The sequence below is a fragment of the Gymnoscopelus braueri genome (genome assembly GCF_963280865.1).
Source record: "Gymnoscopelus braueri genome assembly, chromosome: 8".
Lineage (NCBI taxonomy): Eukaryota > Metazoa > Chordata > Actinopteri > Myctophiformes > Myctophidae > Gymnoscopelus > Gymnoscopelus braueri.
This window is the reverse complement of record NC_137609.1, coordinates 33,012,076-33,033,661: the sequence shown is the minus strand read 5'-3', so window position 1 is coordinate 33,033,661 and position 21,586 is coordinate 33,012,076. Positions and strand designations below refer to the sequence as shown.

At 39.9% G+C, this 21,586-nt stretch overlaps 1 protein-coding gene across 1 annotated transcript; it reads right to left on the bottom strand.

Annotated features, from left to right (window-relative positions):
* Positions 1–1,781: 1,781 nt before the first annotated feature.
* On the bottom strand, positions 1,782–19,954 carry LOC308090379 (two pore channel protein 1-like). The gene is made up of 25 exons (XM_080435528.1): positions 19,605–19,954; positions 19,396–19,526; positions 19,000–19,170; positions 18,225–18,338; positions 15,640–15,770; positions 14,727–14,815; positions 14,208–14,242; positions 14,018–14,076; positions 13,339–13,438; positions 12,155–12,271; positions 11,128–11,249; positions 9,956–10,004; positions 9,787–9,844; positions 9,331–9,375; positions 9,118–9,228; positions 8,916–8,988; positions 8,634–8,747; positions 6,880–7,041; positions 6,299–6,417; positions 5,985–6,031; positions 5,816–5,884; positions 5,215–5,296; positions 4,620–4,747; positions 3,543–3,617; positions 1,782–2,806 (listed from the first exon to the last, which is right to left on the bottom strand). The coding sequence occupies exons 1-25, from the start codon at positions 19,717–19,719 to the stop codon at positions 2,732–2,734; spliced, it is 2,391 nt and encodes a 796-aa protein (XP_080291654.1). The 5' UTR covers positions 19,720–19,954; the 3' UTR covers positions 1,782–2,731.
* Positions 19,955–21,586: the final 1,632 nt, after the last annotated feature.

The following is a 21,586-nucleotide window of genomic DNA, read 5'->3' as shown; positions in this document are numbered from 1 at the left end:
CAAATTATTTTATTTTAAATTTTCAAATGTATGTCTATTTTATTTAAATGTATTTTTACTTTGAAATGTAGTCACATTTAGTGAAATTATGTTCATTTACTAACATAAATATATGTAATCCCAGACAAAAAAAATCAGCTTGCATTGAAAACACATGTTACAATTGACCCCGGTCTTGCCCCCGATGGGACAACCATGATAAAATCCCATATTCTAGCTAGAAACACCTATACTAGCATAGGCTGCTGACGTTAATTTGTGACCAATAACATAGAGATTCATCTAAGTTTAAATTAGCTGACATCTTATCTTTAGACAGCAGAAGGAAAATACCGTACACTTTTTCAAATTTACGTTTACACCTCAAAATCAGTTTTTTGTTGAAAACTTCTGCTGAGATGAAATGATCATTCTATCCTTCCATAGGCAGAGAGAGGACCCTACTGAGCATGTGCACAAGAAGTCTCACCCCTCTAGCTTATTTCTAATTAGAATTATTGAGCGTGTTTTGTCCCCTGCTACTTTTGTCCCTGTCTCCCTAAATGTAGGTCTGCATGTTCAAATCATGTACTTTACATTATTTCCGAACATTTTCCAAAGCATACATTAATGATTTATTCTTAATTAGTTTATTAGCATTTTGGAGATTGAAATACCCATTTTAACATCAAGGTGCAATGTTTAGGTGCTGATAGGGAATTTCCCATTTTACCATTTTACCATACACACGGCACGTGCACGGCACGCACAGATATACTAATGTCCACACACGTACACACATATATACTAGACCAATTTTGTCTCCGGAAGAGAATGTTTTCGGGACATAAAACTAGTCAACCAGTCAATAAAATAAAACATGTGTCAGGTCCAAGCTGCAAATACAGCCATAACTTGCAGGTGTATTCATATTAAGTCCTGTCTTCTCTTTGATCTCAATAGAAAACGTCATGAGTTCAAGGAAAAATGTGACGGACAATTCATACTTCACTTTTTTAAGCAGTATTATATTTAAGACACACAACCCTTAGTATGCATGTATTAGTATTATTTTGTCTTACTTTTTTATGATAGTAACCAAACCTATTACTTACTTTTTTCGTAGCTCCAGGTCTCTCTCACACACACACACACACACACACACACACACACACACACACACACACACACACACACACACACACACACACACACACACACACACACACACACACACACACACACACACACACACACACGCTTGATCAGGATTGTCAACGCCTGAAATGTGAATATAAGGCCTAGTTTGTTTTGAAAATGAACTGAGAGAAACTCAGTTTTGTACACCGGTATGGGGAGGAATGAAACATGGATGGTGAGGAGTTGCATATGGGAGAGATAGTAAGAACCCCACTCACGCTACCTGGTGTTAATCCCTGCAAGTGTTTTTTTTACACCTTCCCCAGACCAAAAGTGGGGGTTGGCACTTGGCATTGAATGATATGGTCTTGAAGTTGGACCTCATTACACATGCATGGGGGAATTGGCGTTGACAATTTGAATAATAGTAGTTGTTTAAGTGCTATTCACTATTGTTGCACGACTCTGTTGTGAGACGTTGAAGTGCCGTTTATTAAAAAAGTGGTTATTCAATTCCTTGATATTTAATTAAAAAAAATCTTGGTTATTTGATTAATCAAAAAAGTCATTGATAGAGCAGTTACTAAGAAAATAATTGATAGTTGCAGCCCTAAAATGAATAAGTAAATAAATCACTGGGCACACAAATATAAGTACTTTATTCACAACCAACATGTTGATGCATGGCACGTCTTGATCTGCCTCTACCTAGAATAGATGAATCAGGAGCTAACACAGCACAATTTGCAAGAATGGGGAGGGGTCATTGGGCTGCATGTAGGCAGGTATGTCAATAAAGGGAATCCATTAAAAAGCATTTATGATATTACATCAGCAACCACATCCAATATATTGTAAAAAAAAATGTTTGGGGTACTCTGGCTTTTGTGAGCACCCCAGACAGTTTTTAAGTTGATTAATTCAGTATTTAGATATTTGATATTCATTTTATCAAAACGCCCCTTCCTATATAAACCCATTGTAACTTTTTAACCATGTTAGATTCATAAAAAAAAAACCTGTCCTTCGTTCTATAGAATAAAATAAAATAAATGAAAAAAGTAATTGACAAACCACAGCCTCCTCACATATTAGGAGGACAATATTAGTCACCAGAATCAAGGACGGATGTTTTCAATTAATCTAACATGGTTTAAATGGAGTTTGAAGTTTCAATCGGTTTGTATAGGAAAGGGGCGAGTGAATATCAAATATCAAATATCTAGATACTGAATCAAGCAACTTGAAAACTGTCTGGAGTGCTCATAAAAGCCCAAATAGACATTGAAATTACCCCAAACATGTTTGAAAGTGAAATATCCATGATGCGGTGGGTGCATGTGTGTGTGTGTGTGTGCGTGTGTGTGTGTGTGTGTGTGTGTGTGTGTGTGTGTGTGTGTGTGTGTGCGCGCACATGCATGCGTGTGTGTCGTAAAATGATCTCTCAAACGTTTTGTCAAGTGAATGACAAGAAAAAATTAAGAAAATGTACACTGTTGATCCACTGTACAAATTATACATTTCCTGGAGGTATTAAAGTTAATTATCTGCTGCAGCAGTGTGTTCAGTTGCTTAAATGTTTTTGGTAAATTCATTTCTGTTTCAATGTAATTCAAGAGGATTTATCAGACAAGGGGAGCTGCGAGGGATTGACAGAGATCCACTTCACCCGGGTTTCATACCACTTCTGTGTGTGAAAACAAGCAGAATCACAAATATTCAAGGGCCTTACAAAGTAAATTACAAGCTGATACATCATGATGTAGTCATCACTATGAATTGAGTACAAAGGACCCCAATTGAAACAAGCCATAGGCTTTTTTATTTTCCCATGATTTTTGTAACCCATTTTTTCACCATATAATCCTGGCTGCTACTCTCCCTCTGCCAGCCTGGGGAGAGCCAAGAACTGAGCTCATGTCTCCTTCAATGCATGAGGAGCTAGCAAGCCACTTCTTATCACCTGACAGGGGGGAGTTTCCCCAGTTGGACGTAGCGCGTGGAAGGAACACGTTATTCCAACCAGTTCCTTTCCCCTCCATGCCTGGCTGACCAGGGGGAGGCAGTATAGAGACCAGGAATACTGCATTTTTTTGTGAGGGTACTTTAGGGGACACGGGGAGAACATGCAAACTCCACACAGAAAGGCCCTTTCGCCAACCCCACCTAGGGTATGGGCACTGATGACGTGGAGGAGAGAACACGCCTCCAGCGCCCACAGTGTCCCCAGTGGGAATCGAATCCAGGACCTTCTAGCTATGAGGCAACAGCGCTACCGACTGCGCCACCGTGCCCTTTTTTGGGGGGTTTTAATCCTATTTAGTTGAGCTTGTATTTGAACTGTGCTTTCATGTGCTTTTTTCTGCAAAACTTCTAAATAAAGTATTCAATCAATCAATCAATGTTTCCAACCAGCATCTCACCTCAATCTCCTCCGCGTACATTTTCAAGCTGAGGTCACACTTAGTCCGTAACCTTCGACCAATGAGAGATGAGTGCTGCATACATTCCCACAGAAAAAAAGACTGTTAGGGGTGCAACAGTTAATCAGACTAATTGACTTAATCGATTATAGAAAAAATATGCTTTAAATAAAATTATTGATTTTCAATATTAATCAATTTAGTCTATTATATAAATATATTATTTTTATATAATAGACAAAATATATTAATCAATTATTGAAAATCAATTATTTTATATATATATATATATATATAGAGAGAGAGAGAGAGAGAGAGAGAGAGAGAGAGAGAGAGAGAGAGAGAGAGAGAGAGAGAGAGATTTTTCACAGTGATTCATTTATTTAAATAAATAACAAAAACTAATCTGTAACTATGTAATAGTGTCAGCCCTAGCAGTTGAACTACGCATAAACAACATTACGTTTTTACATTCTCAGGGATTGTTTGTTTCCCTTTCTCTATTGTCATTGTTTGTTTGTTTTGTGCCGTCTGCGCAATACATGCTAGGACCAGCTTGACCCGCATATAGCGAGGTGTGCGCTTCGCTTTTGTGCAATTTTCCTCTCTTTAGTTGGTGGAGACGCACCTAGATAGCCGTCACCAAAATCACACAAACTTATCTATGTATAACTTTTTTACTGTTATGCTTTTTCTCTCAATTTAGTCGTTAACTTATGCCAATTCCCATATTTCACCTCACACTTCCTGTTCCTGTTACTGTTAACCCCTACAGTTTGTCATGAGGGAGGGTGTAGACAACCACATGCAGATGATGTTGTCCCTAATATATTTTGGACATGTCATAATAGGCGAAACATTTGCATATTTCTGCCGAAAACAGCAGATCTACAAGCTCGCTATTTTCGGCAGATCCTGCTCTCGTCCACTGATGGCCTTCCTGACCACATAGTCCAGGACTATGATGAAGAGGAAGGGGGCTAGAAAAAAAGTTTGAGAACCACTGATTTAGACATAGAGTGGCAGATACAGTATACAGTGACAGGATCTGTTTGGCTCATGTGGATATGCTCTCACCCCACTGGGGTCCATGTCCTTTAGGACGTCCTGTAGAGAGTTGTGTCCTGGACAGGTCTGTGTGTACAGCTCCAGCATGGCCAAGACCTCATCACGACTAACCTCTACTTCAGACTCTATGCCTTTCTCTAAAACACACACACACACGCACACGCACGCACGCACACACACGCGCACACACACACACACACACACACACACACACACACACACACACACACACACACACACACACACACACACACACACACACACGCACATTTATATTAGTCTATTTATGGGGGACGATTTTCTAAATTACATTGTTATGCACACACAAACACACACACACACACACACACACACACACACACACACACACACACACACACACACACACACACACACACACACACACACACACACACCTTTGAAAAAAAGACGCTGCTTTGAGAGATAATTTTACAATATACTTATACACACACTGAACGTACGTATGCACATACATACGCATGCACACACACAAACACACACACACACACACACACACACACACACACACACACACACACACACACACACACACACACACACACACACACACACACACACACACCTTCATCTGGGTGCTTGCGGCTATAGTTCATGTGGAACACAAAAGCCTCCAGAATGAAACTCACAATGATGGCAATGGTCACCTGGGGGAGGAGACACACATCAATACAGAATACTGTACTTGCATGCAGAATACAAGGGGGGGGGGGGGGTTCATATATGTTAACCAAAGGGTAACCAGAAAAGTGGGCCCTTAAACATTGTTAAATTGGATTTCTTTTCCAAAATGTGACAAAATAAAGACGTTGTTCTGAAGTAATGTAAAGTATACATGATTTTAACATGCTTGAACAATTTAAAGCCTAATGTTTCTACAATTGCAACAAAAAAATGTTCAAATCATATGTATGTATAACATTACTTCAGTCCATTTATCAAATTCTTTATTGTTTTTTACATGTACGGGTGCCACGGGGACACTGGGGTGCCTTGGCCCTGGTCTAGTCCCATCTACAGCAGGCATTAAACAGGTGGACATACCATCACAATAGTTCACAATACAAGTCTCTCTCTCTCTCTCTCTCTCTCTCTCTCTCTCTCTCTCTCTCTCTCTCTCTCGCACGCACGCACGCACGCACGCACGCACGCACGCATGCACGCACCTCGGTGGTAATGTAGAAAGCCATGAAAAACAGGCGGCTCCAGCGGGATGTCATGGAGGTTATTCCTTCCTATGGGAGAGTGGATATATTGTAGCTGTCAGACAACGTTTTCCTTCAGTCACTGACAAGCAAAGACAAGGCTATTGAAAAACAGGTGACATGATCTTACCATGGTGATATGCCAGTTGTTGATTACTGTCAGCTCAAACAGTGTCACTAGACAGAAATAAGGTAAGCAAATAGTCATTTTGGTAAATGTATAGGTTTTTAGCTAAAGAGAAAAAGGGGGACGTTATTCTTGTATGGTTATTAACGGGGGTTCAGTTCCTATTTTATATGAACTGAATGTGGTACTGTGAGGCTCTGATTAACTGATTATCTGTTTTCACGAGCCGACCAAGTTTCATGACAGAATAGGGATGCTGGGGCTCAAGGGTTTTTAAATGTATAGAGAAACAGAATAGCAACAAGTAGTGTGTTTACCAAAGCTTCTGAGAATGTTGTCAAAGTTATTGAGATAATAGTAGCCTCCTTCCTTCAATTCTGTCGTGTTGCCTACGGTGATGTTGGTCTGTTTGTAGTATTCTGTGACCCAACTGGTGCTGAGGAGTTGATTGGATAAGCAGAACTACAGTTTAGTAGAAATCAAGCAACAAAACAATTTTGGGGGGTACAGGGACTGGGGTTAACCACTTTCAACTTGCCGTCCCTATTTTGGGAATTATAGGCAATAAATAAAATCTAAATAAATACAAATATTTCACAAAATAACATTTTTTAAATAATAGTTAACTTATTACAAGCTCACAGCACGGTGGAGCTTGTAGATCATCTGTTTTCACTAGTTGTCATACCCAAGGTATAAAGGGCTTAAGCACTTACAGGCATTTGCACTGACGTCAACCTCACAACGCTTATTTTGCATATTGTGACATCAGGCATGATGTCAAGCATGTCCAGTCCAAATATAGGCATTATACAACCGGCCACAGACAGACCCAGAGACACACCACCCACTCACCACAATTTGAACTTTATACAGTAGATACAGGCCAGCTACTCACTTGCAGCAGTTGGGGTAGACCACAGTGGCAAAGGACTCCATCCCAATAATTGCGTAAGAATAATAGAACATGAGCAAGGTCAGGCTCAGACTTGCCATGTTGGGGAGAAGCTGAAACATGACGTCCAACATGGTACGATACCTCTGCCCAATTTGAAAAAACCTGGGAGGGGAGAGAGAGAGAAGAACCACATGCATATAAATAAGGCCACCACAAAGTTTCTGCACCAGCCTTCCTCAGATCACTTATTTTTGCTCTGAGGAAGGCTGGTACTTGAAATGCGTTGGCCAATAAAGAAATTAGATTAGAAATTAGAAATTATATAAAGCAAAGGTAATTGATAGCTATATATACATGCAATAAATAGATATAAATATGAAAGTGAGTATCCATATGTGTGTGGGCATACTTTCATATGCACGCATACATATGTGGAGAAATAAGTTTGTGAGTGTGTATTTGAGTGCATATATTATTATATGTATGAAGCAATCACTTCATATATATGGAAAGTGTAGCGCCAAGTAACTTAACAATAGGAAGGATAAAGTTTATAAATAAATAGAATAGGTATAAATGCTGCTAGTGATAAAATATATTGTTATAAGATAAATAGAAAAAGTTATAAACAAACTGTTTACTGTTTTACTGTAAACTAATCAAATTGTTGTTTCTTTTTGTTTCGTCTGTTCTGAAATGTAATATTTGAAGCTCTGTGTTTGTTCATTTTCTTTTGTTTGCTCTTATGCTACTTTGATAATTTATTTTAAATGGTAAAAAGGTGGGCAAAATAAGCTTCGGCTTCAGCCCATACCTTTTCGGTCAATTAGTCTTGTTGACTAAGTTGTACTGTATGTTCAACTGTTTTGTTTAAAAAGTTGTGCTGTATGTTCAACTGTTTTGTTGAAAATCATGACTGAAATAAATAACTAACTAACTAACTAACTAACCACTGAGCATTTCTCTTGTATTCTCTTATTTTACCAAATAAGAGAATACATGTGGAATAAAGTTACCACACTTTCACCTTAGTGTGGTAACTTTTTCTAACTAGTCGTTCCTGTGGCTAAGCACCCACTGCTCATGAAAGCGTCCAGAAGAAGCACACCTGCCTATCTTCCAGATATAAATAAGGCTATATACAGTGGTGTAAAGTAACTAAGTACATTTACTCAAGTACTGCATTTAAGTACAATTTTGAGGTATTTTTTACTTTACTGGAGTATCTCCAAATTTCAGTACTTTTACTTCTACTCCACTACATCTCAGAGGCAAATATTGTACTTTTACTCCACTACAATTATTTGAAAACTTTAGTCATTAGTTACTTTGTAGATTTTGATTATTATTACAAAACATACATTAACCACTTCAGCCCTATATACATTTCGGCCATTTTAAATTTTAAAATCAAGCCAATCTACAAGCTCACAATGCGTTGCGATGTGACGCATTGTGAGCTTGTAGATTTTTTTACATTTGAAAACTTGTTAAATGGGACATTCTGCATAAAGAGTACTTTCTACTTTTGGTACTTTAAGTACATTTTGATACCAATAGTTTTGTACTTTTACTCAAAAACATTTTGAATTCCGGACTTTTTCTTATAACAGAGTATTTCTACATTGCAGTATTGATACTTTTACTAAGTAAAAAATGTGAGTACTTTTCCCATCACTGGCTATATACAAGAAACATCAATAAAGTACATGAATACACCCTGACACTAGACACTACATTGAATGGAGGCCCACCTGAGAAGCCGAAGAGGTCTGAGCACTGCTGTGGCATTTAAGTAGAAAAGCGAACTGACAAAGCCACTAGCAATCAAGCACAGGGCGGCAAACACCGTCAATAAGAAGTCAAACCTTTGTTGAGGAAACACAAAAGTTAACAAACACACAACATGAACTTGCTTTTCATACATGTCCTAATATACCTGTAGCCTACCGCATGTGTCTTTCTAGATAATAGCCATATTGGATTGCTGTTGAGTGCTGTTAAGATGTCACACGTGAGAGGAGGCCAGTACTCACACATTCCACCAGCATCTGAAATAAGGCTTCGGCCCCAATCCTGTTATTTTCAAAAACACCTCTGCAGCATAAACTGGGGAGAGAGTCAGCGAGAACAGAGATTGTGTCTGTTTGGGTGTGGGTCAATTACCAGCAAATTGTGTATCACATGTTGATTTTTCTGGCTTTCGTATGCGAGCGAGACAGAACGAGATGTACTCACTGCTAAGGAAGACAACGAAAGTGTGTGGCACAGGCGTCATTTGACGGGCATTACTACTTAGAATGTATGTCTCAACAACAATCCACACGGCATTAACAGCCACCACCATGTCTGCAGGTACAAGGAGAGGTTAGGCATATGAATAGACAATATCTTTCCATGTTGCTAAGAACAAACAGGTATGTTATACTGTAAGTAATGAAATGCACTCACACATTGCATATTCGAAGGCCTTTGACTCCACCAGAAAACTGATGCCTATTAAAAATTAACACACACGCACACACACACACACACACACGCACACGCACACGCACACGCACACGCACACGCACACACAAACAGCTTAAATTTTACTTAAAGTATTATTTTATTTTTTACTTGTTTCCAACTTGTTGACCCCTTTGAAAGCTTCCCCAGAAAACACTAACTGAATCTGCAGCCTTCATCATCACAAAAGCTTCACGTTCAAACATTAATATGATAATAAAATATCAGCTAAAAACCTTTATATTATATCGGTTTGATACAGCTATTGCATTTGTATGGCCATTGTTGCCAATACCGGCATCCCTAGTAGAGAGAGAGAGAGAGAGAGAGAGAGGGAGAGAGAGAGAGAGAGAGAGAGAGAGAGAGAGAGAGAGAGAGAGAGGGGGGGAGAGAACTCGCCTTTGTAGATGGTCTGGTGTGGAAGGTGATCATACCAATGTCCTCTACTTCGTGGCGGCTGGTCATCAAACACAGAGAACCATGTTTTCAGAGTGACAACCACAACCACAGACATACAGGAAAAGCAATACAAGTGGATCTAAACAGATTGAGGTTGACATTCACTTACCTTCCATTTGAGGTCAATGAACTCATAGAACTTATACAAGTCATCTTGGCTGTAAGTAACAGAGGAGCAAAAGTAGAATTAGAAATAGAAAATGACGAAATATTGTTCACCCCATGGACCTCGCGTCCCTATTCTGGGGTGAAAAGCTGCAGAGGAGTGGACCAATACAGAGCCCTGGGGGACCCCGGTCAACCGAAATAGTGGTTAAAGGGGTATTTCTCTTTCAAACATGTTTGGGGTCATTTTAACGTCTACTTGGACTATTGTGAACATCGCAGACAGTTTTTAAGTTGCTTGATTCAGTATTTAGATATTTGATATTCAATAAAAAATAATTAAAACATTTCATAAAAATAAATGTTAATGTTAAAATGGGTTTGGAATGGGGCGTGTCTGATAAAATTAATATCACATATCTAAATACTGAATCAAGCAACTTCAAAACTGTCTAGGGTGAAACACAAAAGCCCAAGTAGATGTTAAAATGACCCCAAACATGTTTGAAAGAGAAATATCCCTTAAGTGGTTCAAGTTTAGGACTGGATTCGGTCCATAATACTCAGTGGATGCATACAGCATTACCTTGTTGCACCACCAGGGGTCTCTACAGTAGCCTACTTAAAGCTTGTGTGTAATGTTGCCATGTCTGCTTATTATAAGCAAGTCGCTTGTGAATATTGGGTTGATTGATTGAAAATTGTATTAGGCAAAAAGAATGTAAAACATCACAGTTACATTTATAATAATGATAGTAGTTGCGGGTTGCAGTTTGTTGAGCTTTTCTCTAAGGTGTAATAACAATAATAATACAAGGACCCCCCATAGAAGATTAGTGTTGTTAAAATGTTTCAAAAATATTCCACATTTGTCACTTTTTAAAAAAAGTTTTTCCTTTTTAAAATAACTTAAGCTCACAATACGTCGCATCGCAAGTCGCGACACGTTGAGAGCTTGTAGATCGGCTATTTTCAAATATCCAATGCATATAGGTTTAAAGTGCTCTTGGCCTATTATAGTCGCTTCTTTTGGGCTTGTTTTCATAGACCTGGTTGCTTATGTCTCTCACAGAAACTGGCAACACTGTTTGTGTTTAGTGCTGGTCAGAGTATAGAAAAGAGAGTAACGACACGCTGCTGTCAGAACTCTCTTTATGGCTCTGGTGCTGCTGGTACCTAAGCATTGCAGCATCGCTGTTGAGAGCTTTAAATGTCAGTAAGCGGTCTCTGGCGGACATCCGTGGCCGGTAGAAGCGCATCAGGCCATCAAAATGCTTCAGAGAAACACCGTTCGGCATCTGGAGACAACACACACACACACACACACACACACACACACACACACACACACACACACACACACACACACACACACACACACACACACACACACACACAGAGAGAAAGAGCAGAGGTGTAAAGTAACTAGTACATTTACTCAAGTAGCCTACTGTACAATTTTGAGGTACTTTTACTTTCCAATTTTCTTTACTTTTACTTCTACTCCACTACATCTTAGAGACAAATATTGTACTTTTACTCCACTGTCATTTGATTATTATTACAAAACATAGGCTACATTAACCATTTCAAACATTTGAAAATAGCTGATCTACAAGCTTGCATTGTGAGCTTGTAGATCTGCTATTTTCAAAAGATTTTTATACTTATTGTAACAGAGTATTTCTACATTGCAGTAGGCTATTGATACTTTTACTTAAGTACAAAATGTGAGCTACTTTTTCCACCACTGACAGAGAGGAATATATGATGTAGTGGTTATGATAGATAGATATTTCAGACACTATAGGTCCATATAATAAAATGGTTATGAATGCACCTCATTACTGTTTTATGAAAAATGAATTCAATGAAAGCAACAACGTGTCACAATGCGACACATTGTGAGCTTGTAGATTGGCTATTTTCAAATAGCCACATTTAAATAGGGCTGAAGTGGTTAATGTATTTGTTTTGTAATAATAATCAAAATCTACTAAGTAACTAGTAACTAAAAGTTTTCAAAAAAGTACAACATTTTTCTCTGAGATGTAGTGGAGTAGAAGTACAAGTATAGAAAATTGGAAATGCTCCAGTAAAGTAAAACTACCTCAAATTTGTACTTAAGTACAGTACTTGAGTAAATGTACTTAGTTACTTTACACCACTGATAACAAGGAGGAAGACTGTGGGCATACTGTACCTGTCGGCTAACTAGCAGTCGGAAGGCATTGTCGATGGCTGTGCGTTTGTGAAGCAGTAGAGATTTAAACTTCATCTTTTCATGGTTGTTAAACGTTTCATACACCACTGCTAGAAGCTGTGGAGGGAACAGAGAGAGTGCAATGCCGTGATGATAATGATGTTTAAAACACCAAGTTTAATCACAGTCGATGACAAAGAGGATGTGATACGCTCAGGAGTAGATTTACTATAAGAGCCTACTGGGCCCAGGCCTAGGGGCCCAAGTACTCTGGGGGGTCCTAAGCCTCTGTGTATAGTCACCGTTATAACTTGGCATTTCTTAGTTGTTCATGTCAGTAACAGAGCCCTCAAAGTTTGAGAAACTGAAAGAACAGCCTAAAGTAAACATTCTCTGAAAGCATTATGATCAGTTTACCAGTTTATCTATTCTATAGGACTTGGATACAAGAAGAGTTGGCACTAAGGAAGAGTGGGCACCTCAATGGCAGATTGGCTATTTTTGTCCAAAATGTAAAAAAATACAATATTTGAAAAATGGTCTTAAGACCATTTTTGACCAGAAATGTAAAGTAGTCTATACATGATGTGAACATGCACGGTGCATCATTATCAGACCAAAATGTATCCTGCAACTTGTTTATGCCCAAAATGACTGGATGTACAGGTTATTCAGAAATACTTAAAAATTGCTTCAGTTCACGACATTCAGTTGTCAGAGTTGTCTGGCTTGAGAGGTTATATCAAACCCATCACAAACTTCCCTTTAATCCATTTAGACCTGAGGCCGTTTTCTAAAAAAAATCAAAGAATGTTTCAAAAATTACAACAAATGTATGTTGCTATATACTGTACATAGCAACAAGAACCCCAAAAGGGGTTCCCGTCCTGAAAGGTATAGTTACAAATAGGGGTTCCCGCCCAAAATGGGTTAAGTAAAGGGACGTATGACTATACTGTAAACGTCATATCTACTACATGTACCACTTTTAAGACCCATTTCAAACTTTTTGCGTGTCCATGCTCAGGGGCATGGACACGTAATAATCCGCCTATGGATATGCTGACCAAAGTCATGTTTAAACAGTTTTCAGGATGCAGTGCAGTCTCATTTGGAGTTGGACTGCCGTGCTATACAGCTAACATTAACAGAACATTTAAAATAGTAGAGAGCAAGCTGAGTACCAGGTTCATGATGAAGTACAGTTCTATGGAGAGGTAAACAATGAAGAAGAAACAGGACCACTGATTCTTGGCATACGCTGGCATCATCACATCAGGGTAACTACAGGAAATAGGGAAGATTGTTATCAACCAGTGACACCAGTTACATAACAGCAAGTGGTTGAACAAACAAACACAAAAAGAAGCATGTGGTATGGAAAACATTTAGTTGAGCTAAAAAAGTAAGAAGGAATTGATGCATATTATAACTTTTTTGTTGTTGCTTTTTACCCCTTTTTCTCCCCACTTTAGTCGTTACGCTAATTAATTCCTCCCCACACACACATTTCTGTGTTGTCACTACTGTTGTATCCTACTGGCTCACCTGCCAGTGAGGGGCCCCCACCGGGAGGACGCAGAGCCTCCGTCCTACTCCTCCCGCCCAACACTCCCTGCTGAGCAGGTGCCGCTCACCCTCCCCTCGAGACCCCCAGTCTCTGCTAGTGGTGGTCGGGCAGGTAGCCTACTTTAACACTGCGCAAGCCGGATGCATCGTGGTGGATTCAAACCCTCAGCCTCTGCCGGTGGTGGTCAGGTAGCCTACTTTAACACTGCACCACCGAACGCCCCTTGATGCATGTAGCTCGCGTACATGTGTGCAAATGGCTCTGAACAAAACAGTGTGTTCTGCTGTGCTTACTTTGCTGTGGTCAGCAGTACAAACAGACTGACCATGCTGTTCTCCAGACTGTTGAAGTACTGTGGGGAGAAAAGTGGACTCAGATCAGTACACTCTGACCACAAGTGAGACACATGAACTGCTATCCAGGAAAACCAAACATATACCCAAACAAACTAATGTCCTCCATGCTCTATATAATCAAACATACCTGATCAGCAGGGTTTGAAGAGAACAGCCAGTATCCTGAGAAGAGACAACAGACTATAATCAAACAAGATAGAGACCTTTATTAATTAATTCATTATTCATTCAGTTTCAGCTTCACCCAGGTGTTGACTGCTCAGAGATGCTCGGGGCGGAGCAGCTATAAGTGTCTTGCTCAGGGACACTTCGACATATTGGGCGCGCCCAGGAAATGAACCAGTGAAATTTTGATTCTGCAGACGGCCCCGAGCACTACCCACTAAGCTACAGCTACCCACCCAAAAAACTGCACAGTAATTTATGGTTGAAAGTGGACAGCTCGATGTTGAACTTGATCCACACATCGTACACTTACAGTACGGCATACTCTGAGGGGTGGGGGAAATTGCCACCATAGTGAACATACTTCCGTGTGCTAGCTTACAGCTATAGCCCTCTATTATTTTTTGCTGCATTTAGTGATGGTAGGCCGTAGTAGTAACATACAACGAAGTATAAATCAGGCAGTAGATGTAACACTTACCCAAGACTGCAAATATAATCATGGAAAAGAACAACAGGAAGAGGATTTCAATGAAGGCGGGAAGTGACTGGAGAACTTGACGCAAGTTTCTGATTGGAAGAAAAGAGGGAACCATGTTGTCAGCAATGATAGGGCCCAATTGTAAAACGATCGTAATGTTAATGTTATTAAGTGTACCTGCCATGTAATGGCAAAACACTTGTTGTAATCCGCCATATTTAATCATATTTATTTATTAACAATTGCATCAGACCCAAAAGTGATTCACTTCCGGATTCACTTCCGGTTTTGAAAAGTGCCCAAAATGCTCCGAAACTTCGCCTACCCCCCCTAAATGGGGGTCTGCGAACAAATATTAATGCTCAGTTGCCTCAGACCACCAGAAGTGGGTGAAACAAGCACTTGAAACCATTTGAGTAATTGTTTATATATAAAAAAAAATATTAGATTTTTTTCATGCTCATCTTTCCCTTAAATCTTTTGGGTTTTTTTATGTTTCGGTTTATTTTTTATTCATTTTTGAAATATTTTTTTTTGCTGCTTTTTTTTTACTCCACCAAAATGGACCACCCAAAAACCTGTTAGGAGCACGTTTTAGGCCATTTGGTGTCGATTGGTGGTACTTTGTAGTGACACTATTTTGAGTCTCCAGCCAGCTGCAGGCACATTAAAATTTTCTTAGGAAATTTGTTTCTAGTTATACATGTGTTCAATATAGTTGCTATCGGCTAGAAACCGCATATCTCCATATTTCTTAAAACATATATATATAAATGAGTGCATTATTTTGTAATAAATAATAAATAATAATTAATAATTAATAACTACATTAGATCCATTAGAATTTCCTGAAAGTAATGGTTTTGGACATACAAGGTTCCTGCCCCGATAGCAACAATGTTCTGTACTGTACCTGCGTACTGAACCGCAATATGAGCAGTCCACCAGGATTATAGGTCTGAGAGCTCTGGTCACACGGATGTGAGATTTCTGTCTGATGAGAACCACAGCGGCCTCCACGAACTGTAGCACCAACACGCACGTCTATGTCACAGAGAGAAAAGATTAAATGACTCATCTGGCACATCTGGCTCACCCAGAACACTAGGCTAGCACCAATCTTTTTTCATTGTTTTAAAAATTTCTCCTAATCACAACACATTATAAAGCATTTTATAATAACTTATAAGGTCAAGTATAAATGTATTGTAATCTGCTACTAACACTATAATTATAAGCACTCAAAAGTAAGCCATCGAGAGGATAGGCTACTAGCTGTAATAGGAATAAAATAAAAGCTCAAATATGGTATTATGAGAGTCCACTTTGGTATCTTTTTATGCATTATTTTGTCCTATTAAATCTAATTACTTTTTGCACACGCAGCACATTTTATAAATTTCTTCGTGTTTACTTTGGATGATCATATTTGCCACTTTTTGTGCATGTTATATGATCTACTGGGCAACAAATTTCAATGTGAAGTTGATGATAAAATTGACAGCCTATGGTTCCCGAGTCATGTGGCCCATAGGGCAGGAGCCTATCTCATGTTTCTGTAGGGTGAGGCGGCTTAAAGGGATAGGTCACCCCCCAAATGACTTTTTTTCTGTCAATTACACACGCCATGGAGACTTGAATTCATGGGATTATTTTGTTTTTGTTGCATTTGTCGCAAGCCAATAATTTGCGGCTCCAGTAGGAGACTCAAAGCGTCAACTTTGAGTCTCCTACCAGAGACATTAGCATCTTTCTGCCGGTCATCAAATTATTGGCTTAGGAATGCGACAAAAACAAAAAAATCTCCATGAATTCAAGGCTTCATGGGGCGACTAATTGATAGAAAATAAGTAATTTTTTGTCCAAGTAGCCTACGTCCCAGGACACTGCCAAAGACATCAAGAGCTGCCAGCCAGCAAATTGGTCACGAGGCCATCCTACATTAACATACGTGGATGTACTCAAGAAAGATGCAGGAGTGCAAAGCCTCAACGAGCTGATGTACGGATGACTGGAAGCGACAATGGAGGGCTCGTCTGAGGACGACCTAGAGAGATCCCCCAGCCATGATGTATAAGAACACCCCCTGGACCTGACGCTAGTAGTCACAGGGACTTACTCCAAATCCAACCTGTTGCTGTTAGTGCCAAGCAGGGAGGCATTGGGTCCCATTTCTTTTGTATGGGCCTTTGGTATGGGCCAGTCTCAGGGTGGAGACTCTAACCTCAAGGCCACTGAGCTGGTATATACTCAGTCATACTTCTCTCTTTTTTATCTGTTTGTCATCAGTTTCCAGTTTCCTCCCATAGTGTGAAAAACTGCAAGGCCTAGTGTCAAAATACAACATAGTTACATAGACTGCGCAGTACAGTAAAGCATAGTATGGTTTGCAAAACCTGCCATAGGGTCTGGTCCCTTAAAGTAAAGAAATATAGGATAAAAAATATCATACTGGAGCCCTTTAGTTTCTTATTTGATAGACTGACTGATTGATGTGCTTTCACTACTTAATTATTTTAGACCTACGGTTGCTTTATGAGTATTTATGAGTGCTTATATACAGTGTTATAAGTAGATTGTAATGCATTATTAACATGTTTATTATGTGTTATGTTTTCATATGAAGTGTACACGCCCCATCCCACACCCACACCCACACCCACACCCACACGCACACATGCACACGCACACGCACACGCACACGCACACGCACACGCACACACACACACACACACACACACACACACACACACACACACACACAGTACACAGAGGCAGCTACTCGCTCACAATCGCACATAGCACTCCTCACACACCTACTATAATTAAACACAAACCACACAATTGCGTAAGACTGCACATAGGAATATATGCACAAATACATATACATACACATATATACTGTACATAAATAGATACTTATATATGTATTATAGATATACTGCGCAGTGAACAAATTATATGGATGTAATATTTAGAAGTAGGACCCATGCACACAGCAACTTCAAGCATTGCTTTACCTCCTATTTACTACTATTGTTATTTTTAAACCCTCTGGAGTAAACTGGACCTGAGTTGGCTCGCTTTTTTTCGTCTACACCAAATCTATTTGCCAAAAATAGCCGATCTACAAGCTCACAATATGTCACATGAACGGCTATTTTTGGTGAATGTGGTTAACCATGCCATGCTTATTTATGGAATTTTGGTGCCACAACCAAAATTAATTGTAAAAAAAAAAGTGCTTAGGAGCCGAGATACAGCCTTTTTCAGTAAAAAGTTAAACAAGAAGTGAATGGAGCAGCAAATCTTCAAATCATCAAAAAAAAAAAAAAATCATGACACACGGGGCGTCAGGCCTCATGACGTATTTGACGTCTTGTTGTTGTTGTTGTTGCTGCTACAATGTTAAGGAACCAAAACCAAATAATTGTAATCCTGAATCTTGAATGAATCATATGATCCGCAAGTATCAGAGGTGCACCCGCCGCCCATTACCTTCAATATGGACCTATTGTGTCGCTTGAAGGTGCGGAAACCCAGCCAACGTAGTTTCATGCACAGTTCGAATGCCACCATGGCCAAAGTCAACAGCTCCACAGTGGCATGGACCTACAGTATAAGAAGCATGGCGTACAATTATCATTATCCTGTTATTATCCATGTGTGCGCAAGTGCACGTGTGTGTGTGTGTGTGTGTGTGTGTGTGTGTGTGTGTGTGTGTGTGTGTGTGTGTGTGTGTGTGGGTGTGGGTGTGGGTGTGGGTGTGTGTGTGTGTGTGTGTGTGTGTGTGTGTGTGTGTGTGTGTGTGTGTGTGTGCACAAGTTGGTTGTGAGGGGCCTTCAAATGGCCGGCCTCTCCAAAAGGAGGGCTAAACAATTAGCAAGGTACTGCTCAATATCAGCTATTAAAGGAAACCGCTCAATTTGGAGGAGGCCTTGTTCCCTTTACCCATGATTGTTGTCCGCTGTGTTCGACAAGTATGCCATCTTTTGTTTTGATTGTAACAATGCTCTGCCTTACATGCACTTTGTAACTGGCTGTTTTCCCTTTATCTGACTGCACTGGCAGTGTTTATGTCCTTTTTACATCTTGTACTTCTGTCTATGTGGACATAAATAAATATTTCAAATGTGTGTGTGTGTGTGTGTGTGTGTGTGTGTGTGTGTGTGTGTGTGTGTGTGTGTGTGTGTGTGTGTGTGTGTGTGTGTGTGTGTGTGTGTGTGTGTGTGTGTGTGTGTGTGTGTGTGTGTGTGTGTGTGTGTCCACTTACATAGACGTCCAGTTTAAGCACAGCGGGATCCTCGCACAGTGTCAGCATCATCAGCAACAGGCCTGTAAACAGCTCCATCATGTAGAACAGGTGGTTGTTGGCAAACAGGTATGCAGCCAGTGCCTTCTTGTTCCGAGGGTGGGTGAAGAATTTATTATTGTTTTCGCCTTCCTGTATAGTACACATAAGAACCAGGCATAAGCATTTGTCTGAACAGATCTTGAGAAGAAGGGGGCTATTTAAATGGTAAAAAGTTCTGAGGATATAATAAAAGCCATTATCATCATCAGCTGGAGTTCATCACACCATCACTTGAACTAAAGGCTACTAGTTTTGGTAGTTCTGCTTTTGTAATTTTGATAACTAAAACGGACATAGCTCAGTGCTTGTAAGTACCTGCAAGTAGATAGCTGCCTCTTGGTAGTTCATATTCCAGATGTGCCGTAATGATGCATCTTGGACCTTGCGGTTTTGTGGGCCAGGCTTTGGAATAATCGCATTTATTATGTTGTCATTGCCATCTCCACCTAGAAAGTAAATGTAGCAGGGTAAATATATATGTATAATATAAATTACACCAGAGTTATACAAGAGTGCGTACCTACCGATGCAGTCTAGTTCTGATTGCTGGACGTAAGAGTTTTTTTCACATGGAATATCCTCGTGGATCTGACTTTCATGGTCCTCAGCTGTTTGTGTTTTCTCAGGCACACTCTCCATGGCTCAGCCTGAATGCGTGTATTTGTCTCAGCATGTGTGAACGTATTATAGTCCCTTGATGTCCACCACAGCAATGTATGTGTCATTCACAGTTCAGAAGGTCCAGCTCCAGTGTTCACACACCTCCAGGGATACAGGCAGGAAAGTTCCACTCAGCAGCGCTGATATCCTTTACAGAAAACTGTCACCGGTGTCACCACTGATGATTAGTGTCTTCTCACACAGAAGTGCTGTATCTAGGCCAAGCGGAGAGCTCCAAATGACTCTAGAGAAACCACAACATGTGGTTTCTCAACGTGTTGTTCCTGCTAGAAAACATCTTGTAGACAGTAAGCTGGGTTGCAGATCATGATTCCAGCCGATTAACTGCATTAACAGAACTGTCACAGTAACTTTAGCCACACCCTGAGGAAGGCCCACACAGTTCTCCTTATATGGCTTTTTAATTTAACATTATGCCCTAAAGTAGACAATAGAAAAAGGAGAAGCCAAGGATATCGTTAGAATGCCTTTATTGAGCTTGCACCTGGGGTATATTACCTCATAACCACACCCGGTATATTTTGTTTATCTGACTGTCAGACTCACTCAACACAGCACGACCCTCTCTTAGCTGATGCTAAAATAATGTAGACAGTTGTTTCAAAAGGTTGTATTCACTAGATGTGGAAGATGTAAATAGGGCTCTTTCAACACAAAAGAGGAACTGTTAAAACCTTAAATTAGATCCACAAAGAGGCTACTGTTATCTTTTCAATCTGCTCTAAGGAAACCTGTCTTGCACTTATTATTTCTGTTTCTGTTAGTTTTTCTGCTTCGGTGGTATCTTTTGAATGTTATCTTAAAGGGATAGTTCACCCCCAAAATTACTTTTTTTCTTTCGATTAGTCACCCTATGGAGACTTGAATTCATGGATATTTTTTTGTTTTTGTTGTATTCCTAAAGCAATAATTTGATGACCGGCAGCGGTTCCTGTAGGAGACGCAAAGAGTCTCCTTTGTATCTCCTACCGGAACCACTGCCTATACCGGTCAAAGTATTGGCTTAGGAATGCGACAAATGCGCGCACGCGCGTGTGTGAGAGAGAGAGAGAGAGAGAGAGAGAGAGAGAGAGAGAGAGAGAGAGAATAATTTGAAACACATATGATAGTGTGTGTCCACTTACATAGACGTCCAGGTGAAGCGATGGCACAGCGGGAGCCTTGCACAGCATCAGCAACATGACTGTCAGTCATGTAAGTATCATGGTCAGTATCATGGTCAGTATCATGGTCAGTATCATGTCAGTATCATGGTCAGTATCATGGTCAGTATCATGGTCAGTATCATGTCAGTATCATGGTCAGTATCATGGTCAGTATCATGGTCAGTATCATGTCAGTATCATGGTCAGTATCATGGTCAGTATCATGTCAGTATCATCATACCAATTCTGTTCTCACTGTACATAAATGACCTACCTGAAGTATGTAATAATCTACATGTCCAGATGTATGCAGATGATGCCGTTGTACTTGCCCATGGTAAAAGCTATGCAGAGGTGTCAATAATCTTAACCTCAGCTCTGACAAGCATTCAAGACTGGCTTATAGATTCATGTCTGCTCCTGAATGCCAAAAAGACAGTCTGCATGGCCTTCTCCAAAAGACCAGTTGTGTTGGAGTCCTCAAATGTGTTTCTGGGTGGGGAGGAACTTGAACTTGTCCCAGAGTTCAAGTACCTCGGAGTCATACTAGTCTCAACCCTAACTTTTAAAAAACATGTGAAGAAAGTCACAAATACGATTAAATTCAACCTTCAAAATTTTAAACAAATTAGACCCTTCCTGACAGTTGGAGCTGCCAGATCGTATCTTCACTGTATGAT

Excerpts from the sequence above, each read along its gene's own strand:
- LOC308090379 (XM_080435528.1), bottom strand. The coding sequence starts at position 19,719 with ATGGAGAGTGTGCCTGAGAAAACACAAACAGCTGAGGACCATGAAAGT. Across the intron at positions 11,250-12,154 it reads GACTGCTAGTTAGCCGACAG|ATGCCGAACGGTGTTTCTCT; the intron begins GTACAGTATGCC and ends TGTTGTCTCCAG. Across the intron at positions 3,618-4,619 it reads AGGACATGGACCCCAGTGGG|CACTCATCTCTCATTGGTCG; the intron begins GTGAGAGCATAT and ends GAATGTATGCAG.